This window comes from Podarcis melisellensis, assembly GCF_964234715.1.
Source record: "Podarcis melisellensis genome assembly, chromosome: 13".
Taxonomy (NCBI): Eukaryota; Metazoa; Chordata; class Lepidosauria; order Squamata; family Lacertidae; genus Podarcis; species Podarcis melisellensis.
In genome coordinates, this window is record NC_138545.1 from 7,027,130 (window position 1) to 7,049,018 (window position 21,889).

The 21,889-nt window shown below is 49.6% G+C and overlaps 1 protein-coding gene across 1 annotated transcript; it reads left to right on the forward strand.

Moving 5' to 3' along the window:
- The first annotated feature begins 2,880 nt into the window (after positions 1–2,880).
- On the forward strand, positions 2,881–20,074 carry EFS (embryonal Fyn-associated substrate). The gene is made up of 6 exons (XM_081886859.1): positions 2,881–5,869; positions 10,646–10,978; positions 12,132–12,230; positions 14,859–15,533; positions 16,725–16,814; positions 18,355–20,074. Exons 1-6 carry the CDS (start codon positions 5,864–5,866, stop codon positions 18,766–18,768), a joined length of 1,617 nt encoding a protein of 538 aa, XP_081742985.1. The 5' UTR covers positions 2,881–5,863; the 3' UTR covers positions 18,769–20,074.
- Positions 20,075–21,889: the final 1,815 nt, after the last annotated feature.

Sequence of the window (21,889 nt, forward strand, 5' to 3'; positions counted from 1 at the left end):
TAAGGTGCTACTGGAAGGAATTTTTTTTGTTTTATCATTTCCCAGTAAGCTTTAACCTTACCACAAGACGCCACATACGATAAAAAGAACCTTCTTTCTCTTTACATTTCCAACACTTATTTGATTTCGATTTATACATTTTTGCCAATTTCCTCGGTGTTAGATACCATCGATTTATCATTTTCATATAATTTTCTCTTAGACCAGGGGTTTGCAACCTTTAAGACAAAAAGAGCCACTTGGACCCGTTTCCGAAGGAAAAAAAACTGGGAGCCGCAAAACTAACACATGCACTGCCCCCATGTGACGTCACAGCCAGTACAGCGCCCGCCACAGTGGGGAGTGTCGGGGCGCACAATGCGCCTCCTCCCTTCGCTAGTATCTGCCCCGGAGCCGCAGCAAAGGTGTAAAAGAGCCACATGCGGCTCCGGAGCCGCGGGTTGCAGACCCCTGTCTTAGACCATAAGATGCTGTAAATTTTATATCCCTATTCCACCATCGTTCCCATGCTCCCATGCCTCTGTTATGCCAAATATCTATTGCCCAATGTATCCTTGAGGATTTTACTTGCTCATCTTTTGTCTCCCATTCCAATCATATTTTATACATTTCAGACAGCACTTTTACATTCCATTCCAACAGTTCTCTCTCCAGTTGTGATATAATAATAAGCTGTAGGTCTGTGATGCTTCAGTTGCCAGGATGTGTGTGTTTGTGTTAAAAATGTATGGTGCACGCAGCCATTTTGATGCCTGGTGCAAAGGACCAGGATTGTACAAAAGCCTTCCACACCAGCTTTTAAATCTTTCTTCAGTATCACTGGGTAGCAGACAGGGAACTGTAGCCCGATGAGGGGTGAACTACAGTTCCCACGAATCTTTCGGAGGGAGGGGGTGTGCTTTAAAGACATAGTGCGTAAACAGCCGACGCTTTGGGTCACCTTCTGCCAAATGTGCTGCTGTAGTCAAGATTCCATAGGAATCTTTCTTTTCTTTTCCCCGTCCTTCCAGGGCGGAAATGTAGCTGTACGAGAGGAAAACTACAGTTCCCAGGATTATTTGGGCAGGTGTGTTTGCTTTAATAATACTAATAATATTTTATTATTTGTACCCCGCCCATCCGGCTGGGTTTCCCCAGTCACTCTGGGCGGCTTCCACAAAGACCAAAAATACACTAATATGTCATACATTAAAAACTTCCCTGAACAGGGCTGCCTTAAGATGTCTTCTGAATATCAGGTAGTTATTTATCGCTTTGACGTCTGATGGGAGGGAGTTCCACAGGGCAGGTGCCACTACCGAGAAGGCCCTCTGCTTGGTTCCCTGTAGCTTTGCTTCTCACAGTGAGGGAACCGCCAGAAGGCCCTTGGCGCTGGACCTCAGTGTCCAGGCTGAACGATGGGGGTGGAGATGCTCCTTCAGATATACAGGACCAAGGCCGTTTAGGGCTTTGAAGGTCAGCACCAACACTTTGAATTGTGCTCGGAAACGTACTGGGAGCCAATGTAGGTCTTTCAAGACCGGTGTTATGTGGTCTTGGCGGCCGCTCCCAGTCACCAGTCTGGCTGTCGCATTCTGGATTAGTTGCAGTTTCCAGGTCACCTTCAAAGGCAGCCCCACGTAGAGCGCATTGCAGTAGTCCAAGCGGGAGATAACTAGAGCATGCACCACTCTGGTGAGACAGTCTCAGCCTGCGTACCAGATGGAGCTGGTAAACAGCTGCCCTGGATACAGAATTGACCTGCACCTCCATGGACAGCTGTGAGTCCAAAATGACTCCCAGGCTGCGCACCTGGTCCTTCAGGGGCACAGTTACCCTATTCAGGACCAGGGAGTCCTCCACACCCGCCCGCCCCCTGTCCCCCCAAAACAGTACTTCTGTCTTGTCAGGATTCAACCTCAATCCATTAGCCACCATCCATCCTCCAACCGCTTCCAGACACTCACACAGGATCTTCACCGCCTTCACTGGTTCTGATTTAAAGGAGAGGTAGACTTAAAGATTTAAAGGAGAGGTAAATAATTTAAAGATTATTTACAGAGATACTGTAAAATTAATGAATGTTAGAAAAATGTTGGAATGAAGTTATATGGCTTTAGCAGAAACGTTATAAGGAATTAAGTACAAATAGATTTTTAATGTATTAAAGGGAAAAAATAAGGTTAGATTAAGTTAAGATAAATTACAGGACAGAAAACTGAGGAAGATGGAAAGGAATTGCTGAAACAGTTAATTGAAGTGGAACACAAAAAGGGAGGTGTGAGGAGGTCGTGGAAACAAGTGAATGAAAGATAAGATACTGAAATTATTGGATGTGTTTTAAATTGTGCTTGTTTTGTTAATTCAATGTTTTAGTGTTAGTGTTACGTAGTGTTTTTGTTTTTGTATTGTACTGTTTTGTTGAATTCTTTTTCTTTCTTTTATAGTCTATAAACTTTTAATAAATATTATTTAAAAAAAAATAAAGGAGAGGTAGACCTGGGTGTCATCTGCATACTGATGAACACCTAGCCCAAACCCCCTGATGATCTCTCCCAGCGGCTTCATATAGATGTTGAAAAGCATGGGGGAGAGGACGGAACCCTGAGGCACCCCACAAGTGAGAGCCCAGGGGTCTGAACACTCATCCCCCCCACCACTTTCTGAACACGGCCCAGGAGGAAGGAGCGGAACCACTGTAGGACAGTGCCCCCTGGTAGAGGGCCAATGTTTGGAGCTGCCGTCTTCTTCCAACCGTGCAGCTAGTCCTTAAGATTCTGCAAGATCTTCATCTTCCTTTCTTTCCGGGCAGGATGGAGCCTCTAGGACCCGGGACTTGGAGGCAGGAGAGAGGGTGGGGTCTGGAGAAGGAATAGACGCGAGTGTGAGCCCGGGGAGGGGAGGGAGCTGGGCTGGGAGCCAAATCCAGCTGCCTGCCTTTTTTTTCCCCTTCCTCCTTCGCCCTTTCCCCCCTCCTTTCTCTGCCTTTTTCTAAAGGTCTCTCTCTCTCGCTCTGCACGTTTTGGTGGCAAAGAAAAGGAGGAAGGAGCCGATTGCAAAAGGAGGAGAGCAGAAAAGAAAGAAGAGAAAGGAAAGGACGGGCGAGAGAAAGAAAGAAAGGAGGAGATTCTCCCGGCAGCCGCGGGAGGGAGGAGAGGAAAGAGAGAAAGAGAAAGAAAGAGAAAGAAAGAGTGGCAAAAGCTGAAAGGAGAAGAAGTGGCACATCCGGCATACCGGAGCCGGAGAGGGGGCGGGAAGCGAGACTTTGCAGGGAGAAAGAAGGGAAGAGGACAAAATGGGAGAGGGAGGAGGAGGCGAGGGCGCCGCTCGCTCTCCAACAGATGGGAGCGAGAAGAAGTAATCCCTTCGCCCAAACTGGGAGGCGGGGAAAGAGAAAGGAGAGACGCGCGAGGAGAGAAGGAAAAGAAAGAAAGAAAGAAAGGAGGAGACAATGATGGAGAAGGCGCTTTGAAGTCCTCGAGGAGCCTCCGCTCTGCTTCCACCTCCTGCCCTCTTTCTGCTTTTCTTCTCCAACTCTCATTCATTCCTTTCTTTCCCCACGACCTCCTTTCCCCGGGTCGCTTTGCGCACCAGGATTGCGCACCAGGATCCCCCGTTCCCCTCCTTTCCACCTGATCCCTGCTTTCTCCTCCTCGTCCCCTTCTTTTCCTCTTCGTCGCCTACTTTCTGCCTCCCAGCCAGCTCTAATTTTCCTTTTCTCGACTGGCCTCCTTTCTCTCCCCTCACCCAGTTTCCATCCAGCGACTTGGTTTCTGACTTGGGACGCTCCCTGGGCCGGATAAATTGCTACCTTGCGAGGAAGGAGCAGGCCGGACCCTTCTATTATTGGCGTGAGTGGGAGCCAGGATCCCAGCCGAAGGGGAGGAAGGCCAAAACCCTAAATTTGTGGGTGTGGATATCTGGTTTTCCTTGGAAGAGAGTTCCCCCATAATTAAGCCTGCAGCAAACCCAAGCTGCTTGCCTCAGCATAAAATAATTTTGTGTAGGAAAGAGCCAATATTTTTCCCCCCCAAAAAAAAGAAAGAAAAAAAGATGGACCTGCGACCTTTCGAGAGAACTGGTCTCCCTCCAAAATGAAGAGCATCTGGAAAGCAAAGCGCCAATCCCTCATTTTAAACCCACAAAAGAAGGAAAACATAACTTGGGAGTCTTGAGAGAGAAAATTGCTACTTTAGGTTAATATGGAAAGCTGGAGTCTAGTTTATCCAAGCTGACTGTTTGGACTATGCTTATGGCAAATGACAGAGAGGAGTACGCTTGGTTTGGATCAGCTGCTTTTCCATCTGGACTGTGCAGTCTTTTTCTGGATGCTGAAGATTAATTCAACTTCTAAAGTTCACCTGTGTCCACTTGGGTTGGGGTTGCAGCACGTATACATTTTCTGGATGTTGGACTCTGTCATTTGTCAACACTGATTCTGGATTGAATATTTGTGCTAACAAGTTATTTTTTCTAGATTTTGGCAGCCCTCCAAATTACTTTTTTTGTTTGTTAGGAAAACACTGCTTTTTTCTGGATTATAAAGGGTGTGGAAACAACATCATGTGGAATTCCTCAAAGTTTACAAATGATTTGGGGGGTTTTCTGAAGAGCCTCAAGTTTCCCATGCTTTGAAAAAGTTAAAATTATGATGTGTCATCTCCCCCATCATCAAATCTTACATCTCCCCTGTAGTTTGAGGGAGAAAACATGGGTCTTTCTTAGGCAATGAGCTTACATTAATGTGCATCGTGATTTTTGAAGTTTGATTTTTGTCATTATTAGCATTTTCAAGCTTCGCGTCTCCTGAAGATTTGGAGCTTTCTGCAAAGCAGGCTGGATTTGTACACAGACGTTTTTATTATTATTATTTGGGAGAAAAACTGGATCAAACCTCAGGATTTAATGAAGAATTTAGTGTCCTGGGGCCTGGAGAAAGTCTGCAAAACACCTGGAAATTTCAAGACGTGGTAAATACTGCCTGCATTCTCAGGAAAAAACTGACCTGCTGGATGTGTGTGTGTGCTTTTTTAATCTATTTCGGATATGGTATTTTGGATAAGTAGGAAAGTGTGTTAGCATCTGCGGATCCACAGACTCTCTGCTGGCAAGCCTTTTGGCTTGAAAGGAATAGCTCAGGCTTTCTGGATTTCATGACGATGCAAAAATCCCTGGTCGTTCTTCTGAGCGTGCCAGGTTCTTTTTAAACAAGGGCCTTTGGAGAGAAGTACAGTATTGCAAATGCCTCTGTTTTGGGTTGCAATTCCACTCTGCGGTTGCAACACAAGCCCATGTTCCAACTTGTTACTCTGCCTCATCAATCCATGCAGCCTGCACGGCCTGGAAGCAGCCAGGCCTACTCAGATGGTTTTTCTGGGAAGCTTTTGCTGACCAAGAGATTTGGGAAGGCTTACAAAAACTTCTGGGGTGTGGGGCAAAGAGAATTGCAAATTGAAAGTGGCTGGAATTCTGAAGAACCAGACTCTTAGCAATCAAAGGACAGGGAGTGTTTGAGTTCGGTTGGGAATTACCTTTCCCTCCCACTTTGCGTTGGGATAGTGTTTTGCAACAAATTTGCCAACTTTTTTTGTTTTATGTTTTTTTGAGAAACTCTTTGCTTTGAATCGGTTCTCGCTTCTTCCATCCCCAAAGCATTGGATATATATTTTTCAAGGATATAAGAAACCAGTGTTGAATTTCTCAGGAATCTCTTCGGTCGTTTCGGAACAACCGAGTGCATGGATAAATAATGCACCCAGAGGCAGGGATATTGTTTTCAGAAGCCGGCGGAAGAGAGGTGTAATCTTCGTTCACAATCTCCTGGGTCTGCGGTTGTTCCTTTTCCACTTCTCGGTGTTCCACAGCCTGCCTTTTGCGAAGCAACATGTCTGTAAGTATGCTCAGCTAGGAAAGAGAGCCAGATATTTAGCTAGCCCTGAGAGCAAAGTCTAGAGTTGAATCAGGAATCGAGAGCTCTTTTAACCTTGGACAAAAGATTTGTGTCGGGGTCACTGGGCCACAGCACGTTCCAGGTGTACAAACAGTGAAGACTAGGGGGAAAAGTACAGAGCTGTAAAAAAAACCTCTCCTGGGAGCGTTTGCCAATGGAAAACCATTTTTAATTTCCCTCACAATTCCCTGCAGATGTTTAATCTGTGTGTGGGGGGTCCCAAATTCACCTGAGATTTTGCTTGAGGTGAAATTGGATGGCGTTGCTCAGCTCGTTTGGTTGAAGGAGGGCTGTTGCTTACACTGTGCCTTGGCCTCAGCACCTGTTTGAATGCTGAAGCTCAGAATAGCCAAGGGTCCCCAACTATATTCAGTAGGTCTCTGCTTAATAACGTGATTTAATACATTCGGGGGCAGAGGATCTGGCAGCTTTTGTAGGTTTGAGCCCCCGGGTCTTTCAACTTTCTCAAATCAAGGCAGGTCTCAGTTTATTTTATCTTACTTTCTGCAGCTTTACCAAAGAGAGAGAGAGAGAAGGACAGGGATCCCTCAGCAGGGACCCTCCTCCTATAGAGAAACACATGTTAACTTCTTGAACGTTGCCCTCATTTCAGAGCAGTCATGCACTCAACTCCCTAATGAGATCATCCCTGGCAAAGAATTATCTGTCAGCACCCAAATTGGCTCTTTCCCTCCCACCCACCCACCCCTCGATTGCCAAATACTCTGAATTTCTCCTCCAATACTGGAATAACAAAGAGAATATCCTATTAGTGGCCAAGATCTGCATTATATTTTAATCTGATTATTTTTATTGTCATAGGCCACTTTCGGAACTGGTTTGACTGGAAAGCAAGTTAGCAGCAGCGACAGGGATCTGGCGCCCTAAGGGCTGTTTTATCTGCCACCCCCACCCCCCAGAAACTCTTCCTAAATTTTAATCAAGGGATCAGCAACACAATAAAATGCCCCCTCTTTTTGTGTATAATGTAAAGATCACTGGGTTGTAGTCAATGCTAACCCTACACAGAGCTGGCCCACTGAAATGAATGGACCTAAGTTAGTCATAGCCATTACCGGTAACTTCAGTGGGTCTTCTTTTGAGTACTGGATAACAACCCATTGCTTTTCAGAGTTGTGGGAGTGAGGGATTTCCAGATGAGTCAGTCATTTCAGCAAAAAACAAACCCAAAGTCTCGAAGATTTCACAGATTCAGTGTCACATCTATCCTCTGGGATTTGAATGTTCACATTTGCAAGTCATGCAGCGTGTGAATATGCATGTTCCATAGCATCTCTTCCTAATGTGCTCTGACTGATAGATGAGGCAACTTTACTGCGGAGCCTGGATACCAGCAAAGGGCTGCCGATTTGTGTTGCGAAATGCAACTGCCATCTGGAAAATGGGTATATATATCTCTGAGCAGTGCAGTCGTACCTTGGAAGTCGAACGGAACCCGTTCCGGACGTCCGTTCGACTTCCAAAACATTCGGAAACCAAAGCGCGGCTTCTGATTGGCTGCAGGAAGCTCCTGCGGCCAATCGGAAGCCACGCTGGGTGTTTGGCTTCCCAAAATCATTCGAAAACCGGAACACTCACTTCCGGGTTTCGATCGTTCAGGAACCAAGGCGTTCGAGATCCAAGGTACGACTGGATAAAATCCCCCTCTTAGGAAGGCATCTGTTGAGCTCTTCCACCCCAGGAAGAGTCTCAAGGGAAAGCATATGCATGCACCCAAAAATAAATAAATCATGGTACAGCCTTCCTTGGACTATACCACTTCAGAATATTTGGGGTGGGGGTTGAATCCTGCTCTGCAACTCTCTGCTCTTTAAAGTGGCAGAGCCCCACTTCCAAAAGGCAGGGAGGGTTGTACCTGTTTTGTGTGTGTGTTTGTGTCTCTTTGTGTCTGCGTGCACTTCCGCTTAGCCGGTCGCCCCCTCCAGGAGTCCCTGCCACATTTGGACTTTTGCCTGCCTGTGCGGGTGGCTGTGAATTATAAGCTATGACTTGGGAGAAACAGATGGCAGCCTGGGATTTAGGGGGATTTGAGTGGCGAAAGGGAGAGTGTTGGAGAGAATGCTTCGCTCCGCACCAGATAGGGGTCTCGCCCTGAGCTCATTTATCGCTTCCTGGCTTGCATTTAACTAACCGGGTTACCGGCATCTGGGCCCGTCGCTATCCAGGGTTAATGCAACAGTGTGAACATCTGCATTTGGAGCAGCTTTGTCTGGGAAACACCCTGGATCGAGGGACAACCCTTGTGATGCAATATATCCCATGTGGCAAACGGGTGGGTTCTCCAGCTCCCAGCCAAGGAGTATAGAACCACAAAGTATAGAAGTGTAGAGTTGGAAGGGACCCCAAAGGTCATCCAGCCCAACCCCCCGCAATGCGGGAATCTCTCGCCCAACATGGGGCTCGGCCAGCACGACAAAGAGCCAGGGAGGAAGGAGGCTGTGGTCCAGAAGGACGCAGGCATCGCACCATTGCAGATTGCAAAGGCAGCGTCCTCTTTCGGGGGAACGATCTGTCTCCAGGCGGGCGAATCCCGAGTCATTTTTAGGGTTGTCAGGAGGAGGGGGTACAGCCTCTCTGTGTCGCTGTTGATCCGTAGGTGAAGTTTCGAGCGCCTGTCTTGGACACAGGGTTGTACGCAAAGGGTTTGTTTCCTGCTGAGTCTGGCTGTGAGTGAGCATCCCCCCCCCCAAAGGACAGCATGTGCCTATTTGGCTGTGGGGTGGCCTGTCCTTACGGCTGCGTGTTACGTCCTTAAAACTACCACCAAGCAGGCAAGTCTGGGCGTTCGCCTCTCTTGGGTACGCTCAAGTGCCTGGGGCCAAGTCAAGAACTGACCCACCCTCCCGAAGGCATCTCTCTGGCGCCGTTCAAACTTTATGGCGCTTAAGCAAGCGAGGTCTTTTGTTTGAGGCAGCGACCCCTTTCCACCTTCCTGTTGACAGTGAAGCTGCCTTATCAAAGGCCTTGGAGCTAAATGCAACCTCCCTGCGTCAGGGCAGACAGGGACAAACAGTGTGGAAGGGGGGGTGTGGTCTTTGTGCCTTCCTCATGTGCTTCCTGGTAGCCTCTGATGGTGGTTGTGAAATGCAGGGTGTTCCTGAAAGCTGGGATCCTGGCTGCCGTTGGGACTACAACTCCCATCATCCCTAGCTAGCAGGACCAGTGGACAGGGATGATGGGAGTTGTAGTCCAACAGCAGCTTGGGAGCCAAGTTTGAGAAACACACTGGCTAGGCAGACCCTCAAGAACCTCTCAGGTTCTCTGTGTGTGCGCGATTTGCACATCCGTGGGAGAAGACTGCAGTCTGTACTGGGATATAATTTCATCTTTTTGTTTCTTTAAATTTATACACTGCTTGATTGGGAGGGGGTGGACTTCAAAGCGATTTGCGAAAAGAGCGAAGAACAGCAATTCGAAAATAATTTTAAAAAACAGAAAGCTAAAAGCATATCAAAACACACGCCACCATTCCACATATCTGGGTAGGCTCGCCTAGACAGAAATGTTTTCAGCAGGCGCCCAAAATTGTGCAGCGAAGGTGCCTTCCTGCTATCAAGAGGCAGGGAGTTCCAAAGTCTAGGCACTGCCACACAAACAGAACAAGTATTCAATGCAGAGCAAGTATTAGAGGGCACCCAGAGCAAGTTGGGTGGATTGAATAATAATAATAATAATAATAATAATAATAATAATAATAATAATAATTTATTATTGTACCCCGCCATCTGGCTGGGTTTCCCCAGCCACTCTGGGCGGCTTCCACAAGGACCAAAAATACACTAATATGTCATACATTAAAAACTTCCCTGAACAGGGCTGCCTTAAGATGTCTTCTGAATGTCAGGTAGTTGTTTATCTCTTTGACATCTGGTGGGAGGGCGTTCCACAGGGCGTGCACCACCACCGAGAAGGCCCTCTGCCTGGTTCCCTGTAGCTTTGCTTCTCGCAATGAGGGAACCGCCAGAAGGCCCTCAGAGCTGGACCTCAGTGTCTGGGCAGAACGATGGGGGTGGAGACGCTCCTTCAGGTATACTGGACCGAGGCCGTTTAAGGCTTTAAAGGTCAACACCAACACTTTGAATTATGCTCAGAAACATACTGGGAGCCAGTGTAGGTCTTTCAAGACCGGTGTTATGTGGTCTCGGCGGCCGCCCCCAGTCACCAATCTAGCTGCCGCATTCTGGATTAGTTGCAGTTTCCGGGTCACCTTCAAAGGTAGCCCCACGTAGAGCGCATTGCAGTAGTCCAAGCGGGAGATAACCAGAGCATGCACCACTCTGACGAGACAGTCTGCGGGCAAGTAGGGTCTCATCCTGCGTACCAGATGGAGCTGGTAGACAGCTGCCCTGGACACAGAATTGACCTGCGCCTCCATGGACAGCTGTGAGTCCAAAATGACTCCCAGGCTGCGCACCTGGTCCTTCAGGGGTACAGTTACCCCATTCAGGACCAGCAGTCAAGTTGGCATACGTGGAGTTTTGTGAAGAAGATACAGCTCAGTTGGCAGAGCAGGAGACTCTTCTTAACCTCAAGGTCGTGGGTTTGAGCCCCTCGTTGGGCGAAAGATTCGTACACTGCAGGGGGTGGGGCTAGATGACCCTTGTGGTCCCTTCCAGGTCTGTGATTTCATATAGAGATGTAGTGACTTTGTCAGCATTTTGAGGGATGCCTGACCTGCCCTCTGCTCCCCGCCAGGCCCAGCTCTGCCGCGCCCTGTACGACAACGCCGCCGAGTGCCCGGACGAGCTCTCCTTCCGCAAGGGCGACTTGATGGTCCTGCTGCAGCCCGAAGCCCCGGGCCTGGAGGGCTGGCACCTCTGCTCCTTGCACGGGCAGCAGGGGATTGTGCCAGCCAACCGGGTCAGAGTCCTCCCCGAGCCAGGGTCTCCAGGGCCCACCCCTCGCCGGAACCACGTCCCGGCGGACGTCTACCAGGTGCCCAGGAAGGAGGTGGCGGCGACCGGGACGGCCTACGAAGCGCCCCAAGATGAGCGGAGGAGGAGGGGGCGCAGGAAGGAGGAGCAGGAGGTGAGGAAAGGTGCTGGGGGGATCGTTTGTTTATTGACTCTCCAGAATTTCAGAGGGGGGATTTCTCCTGGGTCCTGCTTGGAAGTGCTGTCAGAAATTGAACTTTGAACCCTCTGCATGCAAAGCAAATTGAGCTCTATTCCTTAGAACCCCAAACTACAGCGAACCTTGAGATTCGAGGCCAATATTCCACTAGGTGTAACCCATGGGGGCGTGCAGCTGCTGGATTCTTAGCTCCGCCCCTTCTCTTTTAGCCACGCCCCTATAGCACTGCCACCTCCCCTTGACATTCTTGTCGTTATTAATTAAAATTGTATACTTTATCCGTAAATCTCAGGGTGGTTCGCAACACGAATATAACAAACACAAAATACGCAGTGAAAAATAAGAACGAAAATGAACCAGTAATTCCCCCGTCCACAATACATTTAAAAGGCCATGGAATATTAAATCAGCCAAAGGCCTGGTTGAAGAGGAACGTTTTTGCCTGGTGCCTAAAGGTGTATAATGAAGGTGCCAGGCAGGCCTCCCTGGGGAGAGGGTCCCACAAATGGGGAGCCACTGCAGAAAAGGCCCTGTTCTCGTGTTGCTGCTCTCTGGGCCTCTTTGGAGTAAATTTATTTAAAGCAGCCTTCCTCCACCAGATGTTTTGGCCCTCAACATGGCTGAGGCCAGTGGGAGTTGTTTTCCTTTTAAAAAAAAAATTGATATTTATTGAGATTCCATTTTATAACATATAAATACAATCTTTGTTTTTTCACAAAAGTTCAAACTCATTTGAGGTCATCGACTTTCCCACCTCATGGTTTCATTATTTCAATGCTGTATAATCACATTTGTAATTTCCCCATTTTTAACTTACATTATTCCCATGTCCTATTTAATTTATCTGTAAAAAGATAGAATTTTCGGTCTTATAAGCCTTTTAAAGTCATTCCTGTCAGTGTGTTGTTTTCCAAAAACACCTGGAGGGCACCAGGTTGGTGAAGGTTGCTCTTAAGGTATTCCTCTGGGACTAGGGCCAAATCTCACTGCTTGTACCGGCTGGCTTTCGTTACTGCAAAACAATCCCAACCATGAACCTCAGGATGAAGCCACAACTTCCTTTTGTCAATCCTGGTTTGATTTCTCTCTCTTCCTCCTCCTCCCCCAGGTTTATGAGGTGCCACCACCCGCCAGACCCTGCCCTCTGCCCCCCGAGGGGATCTATAGGGTGCCTCGCAGCACCAGACGAGACGGGGACCCTGTCGAGGTTAGTGCTTACACTCACGATGAAATCCGAGCGGCTGGCTGCATTATCGTTGACTGTGATGGTGTAATGTGTTTATTTAATTAACACATTTTTAAAAATCACAATCCCTTCAAGGAGATTGCACACGGTTCATCCCTCTCTCTTCCGTCCTCTCAAGAACCCTGAGAGGTAGGCCAGGGAGAAGGCGTGTGACTGGGAGTTTCATGGATGATTTGGCCTCGGTCCAGTATACCTGAAGGAGTGTCTCCACCCCCATCGTTCTGCCCGGACATTGAGATCCAGCGCCAAGGGCCTTCTGGCGGTTCCCTTCCTGCGAGAAGTGAGGTTACAGGGAACCAGGCAGAGGGCCTTCTCGATAGTGGCACCCACCCTGTGGAATGCCCTCCCAGCAGATGTCAAGGCAACAACTATTTTACTTTTAAAAGGCAACTGAAGGCGGCCCTGATTAGGGAAGTTTTTAATGTCTGACACTGTATTGTTTTTAATATTCGGTTGGAAGCCGCCCAGAGTGGCTGGGGAGACCCAGCCAGATGGGTGGGTTATAAATAATAAATCATTATTAATATTATTTGAAGCCAGGTCTTCTTGGCTGTCGTCTGAGACTCCGGCCACAGTGCCACACTGCCTGTAGCATTGGCAAAGGGACTGCAGATGGCGGAAGCAGCATTTTCCAGTTAGAAAGAGGGTTTCGGTTTGCTGGGTGCCTGCAGGCCAAAGTTTGAGGAACCCTGTTTCTGACTGAAGGCTGGTTGGGGTAGGGAGCCATTGCAAAGCACCAACGATTCCTCTGTTACCGCAGGTTGGGCTAGATGACCCTCAGGGGTCCCTTCCAACTCAACTACACTTTTTTATGCGGTGTTGCAGTAGTAAGGCTAATAAGAGCCTTCCGCTTTTCGCACTAGCAGTACATTCGTTCGAAATCTAGCCCATTAATCCCTCAGCTCCCAGGGCTTCCCCCACCCGAGTCCTGTTTTAACCTTTTCCCAAGGGTGAAGGCCCTGCCTTGTGGCCCAAGCTGTGGGTGGGAAGATGCATTTGATAACCGTGCCATTTGAGACAACTGGGATTCGGCTGCCTGCTGTTGAGCATCCCCCCTCCGTTGGAGAGCTGCCTTTGTGGACAGCTGGACCCGTCTGTTGCTAAAGACAGCTGCGGCCGTGCCGGTCTCCGAGGGTAACTGTATCTCAGCCCAAATGCAGAGACAGCAGTTCCCCCAAGATGCTATCTCCAGACTAAACCAGTGTCCTTTTCAGCCCCTCAGCTGAGGCAGAGCTTGCCCTAGATGGACGAAAGCTTGGTGGGGAGTGGCAGGTGGGGTTGGTTAGAGAGGGGGGCAGTGGACCTGAAGGGCTGAATGTAAGAGATACACTCTTTGAGTTGGAGGGTGCCGAGTGTGTGGGTCTGTGCCAAAGGATATGGGGCAGCATCTTGGGGGAACAGGTCACAGAAATCTGCCATGGGGTTCTTTGGGTTTTTTTGGCGGGCGTCTCTTCAAAACAAATTTGTTTGGGATCAGGAAGCCGGGAACGGCTACTTAAAATGGTGGAAACGTCAGAAGCCATCGTATACTAAGTTGCTCCATCTAGGTCAGAAGTGTCCCTATTAGGGGTGGGCAACCTGCAGCCCATGGGTCAGTCATGGCCCACCAGGGGTACCGGTTTGGCTCACAAAGGCCATATCTTCAAGCCATGCCCACTTGTCAATCAGTTGGCATCGCTCCAGTGGGCGGGTGACACTCACTAAGAGGTGGGGTTCAATTCTGTGTGTGCCAGTTCTTTGCAGGGCTTCCCCCCCTCTGGCCCTACCCACCCGACCCGTGGCCCTTGGAGGTTTGCCCATGATGAGATATACTGCCCCTGGCTGTCAAGAGTTTGCCACCCCTGTAATGTCATCCAGAAATCCCCTCCCTACCAAATCTGTTGTTCTCCTCCTTTCTCTCATTTCCTGGAGTTGATTAACATGGTACAGAATTCCTGGGAGGCTACCATTTCAGTCTGATGTTAGGGGTTGTATATATCCAAACACTTCCCCATAACTCCAGATGAGACACCTCCTCCTATATACATAGAAACGTAAGGCTGTTGTCATGCTAGAGTTGGAATCCAGGGTGACAGCAGGAAGGCAGGCAGGCAAGCAAGCAGCGGGGGAGTGGGGCAGGTGGCACCAGGCAAGCTGTTTGGCAAACCCCTCTCTGAAGCGCCACCCCCTCTTTAAAAAGGGTTGTGGGGGATTGGTCGAGCTGTGTGGGGATAGGTGAGAGGAGGGGTGAGGTCTAAAGGGAGAAAGGGCAGGCCAGGTGTTTGGGAAACAGGGTTGGCGGGTAAGCGGAGTTGGTAAGCGGAGCAAAAAGGGACTCTGTGTGTGTGTGTGTGTGTGTGTCCCCACAAGTAGGTGAAGCCTCGAACCTTCTCACAAGCAGGCTAGTTTTCAACAGGTGAGGAGATTTTGATGTGAAGAAACACTCAGAGGTGCGACTCCTCATTCCCTACGTGAAACAGTGCACTCCAGGCAACGTTATAAAAAGTGACCGATTTGAACCCAAAGTTTGGCGTTTCCACACAGAACCTTGAAACTCATTCTCTGTCTCCTTCGTCATCATCATCAACCCTATTATTCTGTCCTCCTCAGGTTTACGACGTCCCCTCCTCCCTCATCCGAGACTCTCTGTCCGACACCTACGACTCGCCTTCCCCTTGCCCGAAGAAAGTGGCCCGCGTTGCCCCACAGCCCTCAGCCCCTCCGCCCTCCGACGACCCCTACGACGTGCCCCTCGCCTTCAAGAAGCCCGCCGGTCCAGAGGAGGACGGGGAGGCGGAGGACGGGGGCCCAGAGAGCCCCCTCGTCTATGCCACCCCGTCAAACCTGCGCCGCGCCTCGGCCCTGCTGAACTTGTATGAGTCGCCTGAGGAAGTGTTGGCGGGAGGCGGAGAGGAGGAAGAGGACGGGGGCATCTACGACGTCCCTCTGCTGGCGCCCGGCTCCCCGCCCCTCGAGGGGGCACTCCAGGGACTGAGCTTGCGGGATCCGGGACCGCCTTCGAGACCCCGCTTGCCCTCGGCCGAGAGCCTGTCGCGGCGCCCCCTACCCGCCCTACCCAGCGAGGAACGGCTTTCCGTCGAGCTCCCGCCGCCGTCCCCAAGTATTGTGCGGAAAGGGAGCATCCAGGACCGCCCTCTGCCCCCGCCCCCACCCCGGCTGGGGGGCCTTGGGGCAGGAGAGCAGCTGGAGCAAGTCGCAGATGACGGACACAACGAATACGAGGGGATCCGTCTGGCGGAGGAATACGACTACGTTCACCTTAAGGTGAGTTCAGTGGCGAACGGCTTGCCGCAATGTGTGTGGGTCAGCCTTTGGCCCCAGGGCCAAGGCAGGGTCAGAAACCCCTTCATCGCCGCTCTGCATTTGATCCGACCAGGCTCTCACACACAAAAATCATTTCTTTTCCTGCACTGAAATTAATTGTTTTCATCGGTTTAATTGTACTGCTGTTGTTATTGTTATTTCAGTGAAGTTCAATAAGTGGCGGTGATTTTCCAGAATAGTGATGGGGAAAGCTAAATCTGCTTAACCGCTGAATGGCAGGCAGAAATCCAACAGGCGAAGTTGTTTTTCCATCACTGTATCCTCACTCTGAAAATCCCAAGGGATCCTGGGAAATGGGATCAGCGTTCTCTAAACATAGCATCCTCATGAAATGCAATCCCTTGGGTGTCTTGACGGCTGAACCAGATTTTAAAACACCTGAGCCACATTTGCAGTGAAGCTATGCCTCAGTTCTGCTTCCATCTCCCAAGAACCATTGAAATTATTAGCACCAGCACCACGTTTCTGTGGTCTTCACCCAAAATCCGTGGCAAAAAAGCTCAACTGTGCATCATTTACATGGTGTGTGTTTTTTTTAAAAAAACATTTGGAAAGAAAGATTTGTACACTGCTTAATCACAACGCTCTAATAAATAAAACTACCTGTGAAACACAACTAAAGTTATGAAACTGTCACTGAAACAAATATATACAAGATAAGTATCAATAAAACACAGATAAAATTGGTAAAGCCCTTAAAATAAACATCATATGTCTGAGGAGGCAGATCTCTGAGCAGAGGGTCTCATTCTGTGTGGATAGCTAGATTATGTAGCAATTTTGGAGGTCACATAAAAGACTCCCCCCCCCCCAAGGCATGGACCGTGGTACATTCCCGCCAAACATGAGACCGTTACGTTTCTCAAGGAGACTGGGAAAGGGGTGGGGGGACAGGGTGAAACCATAATAAGGCATGAAGCAGCAGGAACAGGGTGCAAGGACCTGTGAAGGCTACCTGAATGTAATGGATAAGTGGCTGGTTTCTTTGTTGTGTTACTGATGGCATTTTCTGGATCTTTTAATACGAAATTTGATCTTCTCGGGAGACCAAATACCTCATCGCCTTCCAAGCTTTCTGTTCCACTTCCCTTGCACACATACCTTCAATCCTGCCTCTCTTTTCCTTCCCAGGGAGCGGATAAAACCCAGCCCAAAGCTACAACTTCTGAAGGAAGCCTTGGACTCGCCCTTTCTGCAGACACAGCCCAGGCGGAAGAAATGGTACGTCTCGCTTTTTAAAATATCTTCAGCTTAGACTGGGGACGGATGCCAGCATTTCCTTATGAAATTTGTCCTCCCTGTGAGGCAGGCCTCTTGGCTTTTTGGGGTCCCCCCCCCAAAGGAGAGGCAAGACCGTGAAGAGAATCTGCCAAGGCCATGCAGTTGGTCTGTTGTCGAGGTGGGGTGGGACATGGGTGGAGCTGCAGTCTAAACCACTGAGCCTCTTGGGCTTGGAGATCAAAAGATCGGCAGTTCGAATCCCCGCGACTGGGTGAGCAACGGGAGTTGCTCGGTCCCTGCTCCTGCCAACCTAGCTGTTCGAAAGCACACCAGTGCAAGTAGATAAATAGATACCACTGAGGTGGGAAGGTAAAGGGCGTTTCCGTGCACTGCTCTGGTGTCCTGTTGTGACAGAAGCAGTTTAGTCCTGCTGGCCACAGGACCTGGAAAGCTGTCTGTGGACAAACACTGGCTCCCTTGGCCTGAAAGTGAGATGAGCACCGCAATCCCATAGTCGCCTTTGACTGGACTTAACCGTCCAGGGGTCCTTTACCTAGAGGTGGGGTTCTAAGATGGTCTACCCACAAACCACACTCTTGGTCCAGCAGTGTGCATGACACACATGCACCCTTAAAATATAAGCAGGCAGAGGGGGAAGGCGGCTGCCATCTTGAATTTCCCATAATGCCCCGGGAGGGATGCTACATAACTGCATTTGGTTATGTCCCAAGAGCCAAGGAGACACACATACAACAAGGCGGCCACAGATGAGGCAGTTAGCTCCCACTGAAGCCTTACGTAGACCAGGATTTTGCTAGGCTCTTCCTCCCAGCGAAAACTTTGGCATCCTCCAGCCAGGAAGGCCCAAAATAAGGCACAAGCAAGAAGTGGAGCCTTTTTGACAGCTTGGGGGCCATGTTCCAGGGCCAGAGGAAGCAAGTGGAGGCAGCCACAGACTCTTAATTTCAGGTTAGAAGGCCATATTCCAGCCAGATGGAAGCAGTGTGGAGCAGGGCTAAGGAGGGGCATGGCCTAGAGAGAGACCCGAGGGCCTGATGTGAGGGCATGGAGGGCCTGAGGCTCCTGTCCCCCCCCACAAGGAAGAAGCCCAGATCTCATCCTCACTGGGTTCCTCTGACATGTGCAATGCAAGAGATCCTCTGATCATGGCAGCTAGGGTAGTTCTGGGGGCATTATGGGAAATTGGAGCAGCAATGAGGAACAGAGAAGAGCATTGGGGAATTTTGAGGTGCTTGCCCTCAGAACCATCAAATTGCCCCCCTCAAGTCTTCTCTTGTGCCAATGAGGGAGATTTTCGTTCTGTTGTAAAAAGCATGCCACTTAAATAAGTCTCCCCATGTCTGATCCGCTTGAATTTTCAGAATTGCGCACAGACATGTTTCTCTGGCGCCCAACGGGAAAGATTTTCCAGGCGAAGGAAGTAGGCAGCCATCTCTCCTCTCTGAAAATAATGCACACAAACACACAGCCAGAGTGAACAAAATGGCAGCCGTCTAACCTTCTTCTCTTCGGTTTATAGGCGCCGCCTTCGCCCGAGGACAGCCAGCTTTTGCAGTTCTACACGGGGCAGTGCCAGACGCATTATACCACCCTGCTCTCGGCCATCGAGGCGCTCCTGGCCAGCGCCGGGGCCCACCAGCCCCCGTGGGTCTTTGTGCCCCACGGGAAGTTCGTCATCGTCACAGCGCACAAACTGGTCTTTGTGGGGGACACCGTGTCCCGCCTGGCGTCCTCTGCCACCGTGCGGGCGAGGGTGGGGGCAGCGAGCAGCACCCTCTGCCAGGCCCTGAAGGACGCCGTGCTCTCGGTCAAGGGGGCCGCCCTGCACTACCCCTCGCCGCCCGCCGCCCGGGAGATGCGCGAGTGCGTGGCAGAGCTCTCCCGGCAGGCCTTGGCCTTCACTTCCTTGCTTGGCACCCTGGCGCCATCTTGAATCCCGCGTCAGTGCCGATTCGCCACCAGCAAACTCCTGCCCTGAAGCTGTGAGACACTGCGACCCCTTCCTGTTGCAATAACTGCAGTGCTGTTTGGTGGTTTTCTGCAACCGAGCAGGCCCGGATCTGCCCTCTGGATAACCTAAAAACAAACGTTTCCCTTGAGTTCCAGCTGCCATCTTGTCAGGGCCTCTTAACCCCCATAGCGTTCAGCGCCTGCAGGCAGAAGCAACGTTTAGTGACCTTCGACCCTCGGGTGCTCAGTTTCGACCCACAGAGGAGACGGCCTTGCTCGACTTCATGACAAGAAATGGTCCTTGTCAGTGCCAGACCTTTGCCTCTTTGCTTTTATTCCCTCGCCCTTGCACCCACAACCAGCCATCTTGGACGGTTTCCTAACCAAAGAACGTTCCGGGCCTTCGGCCTCTGACCCAACACTGCGCATCATGACACCCATTTCCCCACTCCAGTTAGGTTTTGCTAATTCTGACATAGGTTCCTTCCTGAAAACATTGGGGGTTTCTCAGATGCCCCTCGATAAAGATGGTGGCGTGAGGTCGTAAGACCAAAGACACATCTCCCCACTGGCTCTTTGTAGACTTGACAACAGTTCTTTAAGAGTGCAAAAAAACAACAACCCAAAAACCCTGAATGGGAAAGGAGCTGAAGGGAGACAGAATTGATGGAAAATGACCCTTGTCATCCTGTAACAAAAGATTCTGGAGCAACGGCTAGAGAAAGGGGGGGGGGATTGGGAGAATGGCCAATATCGCTGCAGCAGAGAGGGTTATGGGAAATTGCCAACAGGGGCAAAAGAAAACAAAACACAGAGAGGCAGCCAAATGTGAAAATAAGCAAATTAATCTGGGGCAGAAGCTGAGGGTGAACAGGAAACGATAAAAATAATGGACAACGGGGACGGGTCAGTATGGACACTTACGATGCACAGTGTGAACTAGCAACACAAATAACTGGGCAGGGGGGTTATTGAGCCACTGCTAGGTCAGCGGAATAGAGCCAACACCTGGAAGGGGTCAGTAATCTTAATAATAGAAGTCCTTCAGCTTGATCTATGGATTCATTCCTCAGGTTTGTTGTCTTCCTCTGAAAAAAACCCCTCTAGATATTGGACAGAAGCCAGACAATTCTGCAGTTTACAGCATCTGCCCCCCACCTGCTCCCTGCGAAGACCCTCATCTCACTTCCTCACCAGGAAACAAGCGGGGTCAAGAATATCTCTCTCAGGAAATATTTGCCAAGTTATTTTCTAGGTTTGATCATAATAAAAATGGGTGAAAAAACAAACACCCATGTTGTGTTGCTTCCTTCCACATCCTGATTGGTTTCCCTCTCCCCTCCCCGCCCCGCAAATCTCCCCCGACAACTCTGGCGTGCTTTGATTCCATTTCTGATTATTGATACGCGGCTGTACAGAAAATATAACTTGCTGATTTAAAATATAAGCAACGATAAAGCAGCTGTTAAAAGCAGACACACCCCCACACAAGAAGCAACACAGCGAAACAGCCATAAACTAGGGGGAGACAGCAATCCGTTTTCAAAGGCAAACTGGGAATGAATGTAAGAGTTTTACAAGAAAAGGCTCTGCGAGATCTAGATGCGGTCTAATAAAAGTTGACCGCCTGGGAGAGTGACGTGTGGGTCCAAGGTCATTAAATGCCAGAATAAATTTCAAAGCTGCAAAATTAAAAACAGGGTGGTATTCAGCTAAGTTTAATTCAGAGTATAACCACTGAAATATGACTTAAATTTGGTCCGTTCGTTTTGACAGGGCTGCTCTGAGTAAAGTTTAGTGGAGTACCACCCTGTAAAATTTTGAAAAACCTCAATTATATTTCTATATCTGCCTCCTGCAGTTCCCGTTCTTGACGCCCTTGCCCCAGGTCCATGCTTTAGTCACGGGGTCTAGAAGACATGTCCCTATAAACAGTTAAGAAGCGAAGGAACGTGAACACTGATCTTGTTTATTAGCCTAGAATGATTGGTGAGGTGCGGAGGCGAGAGTTTGCCCAAGGCCAGCGAGAGGCAAAAACTGCCCTGCAAAATTAAGCAAGAGAATCTCTCCACCCTTTCAATGGAGTCTTGAATTCACGAGATTTTCAATGTGGTGTTGCATTTATTTTTCACCAAATACATTTAAATTAATAATTTCATTTATGTCCCTTACTCCGAGGAACTTGGAGCAGCGCCCACGCCACAACAACCTTGCGAGGTAGATTAGGCTAAGAAAAGGGCTCAGTTGGTTGAGCATCTGCTTAGCCTGCCTCGGGTTCAATCCCCGGTGTGTCCAGTTAGGTTTGAGATGATGATGATAATAATAATAATAATAATAATAATAATAATAATAATAATAATTGGGCTTCCCCAGCCACTCTGGGCGGCTTCCAAAAAATATTGAAATACTGTAATACATCAAACATTAAAAGCTTCCCTAAACAGGGTTGCCTTCAGATGTCTTCTAAAAGTCTGGTAGTTGTTCTTCTCTTTGACATCTGATGGGAGGGCGTTCCACAGGGCGGGAACCACCACCGAGAAGGCCCTCTGCCTGGTTCCCTGTAACTTGGCTTCTCGCAGCGAGGAAACCGCCAGAAGGCCCTCGGAGCTGGACCTCAGTGTCCGGGCAGAATGATGGGGTGGAGACGCTCCTTCAGATATACTGGACCGAGGCTGTTTAGGGCTTTAAAGGTCAGCACCAACACTTTGAATTGTGCTCGGAAACGTACTGGGATCCACCGCCAGCCAGTGTGGACAATTCTGAGTTAGACAGACCAGCAGTGCACCTTCATGAGAGGTCGCCCTGGGAGCCTTATTGGCCAAAAAGACATTTGAACCCAGATTTAGCCCAGCACTCTAACCACTGTGCCACACTGCCTTGGCAAGGTCAAGTATTTCCAGGAGAGCCCTTTGACCCAACCACCTGCACCGGGTTGGCCAGCGAAACCTGAGCTGAGCTAGACCCCAAAAAGAGATTCTGGAGCAGACGGGTTGCGAATAATCCGGATTCGCTGGTGCGCCAAGAGGCGCGGGGCGCATGACGCACTGGCTGAACGCATTTGGAGAGGGAGAGAAGCGGCGGCGCCGCGGATCGCGCTCTCGCCC

What these genes read in the sequence shown, in the direction of transcription:
- EFS (XM_081886859.1), top strand. An exon ending in GCAGGAAGGAGGAGCAGGAG is followed by an intron (nt 10,979 to 12,131) that starts GTGAGGAAAGGT and finishes CTCCTCCCCCAG; the next exon opens with GTTTATGAGGTGCCACCACC. An exon ending in GAGACGGGGACCCTGTCGAG is followed by an intron (nt 12,231 to 14,858) that starts GTTAGTGCTTAC and finishes TGTCCTCCTCAG; the next exon opens with GTTTACGACGTCCCCTCCTC.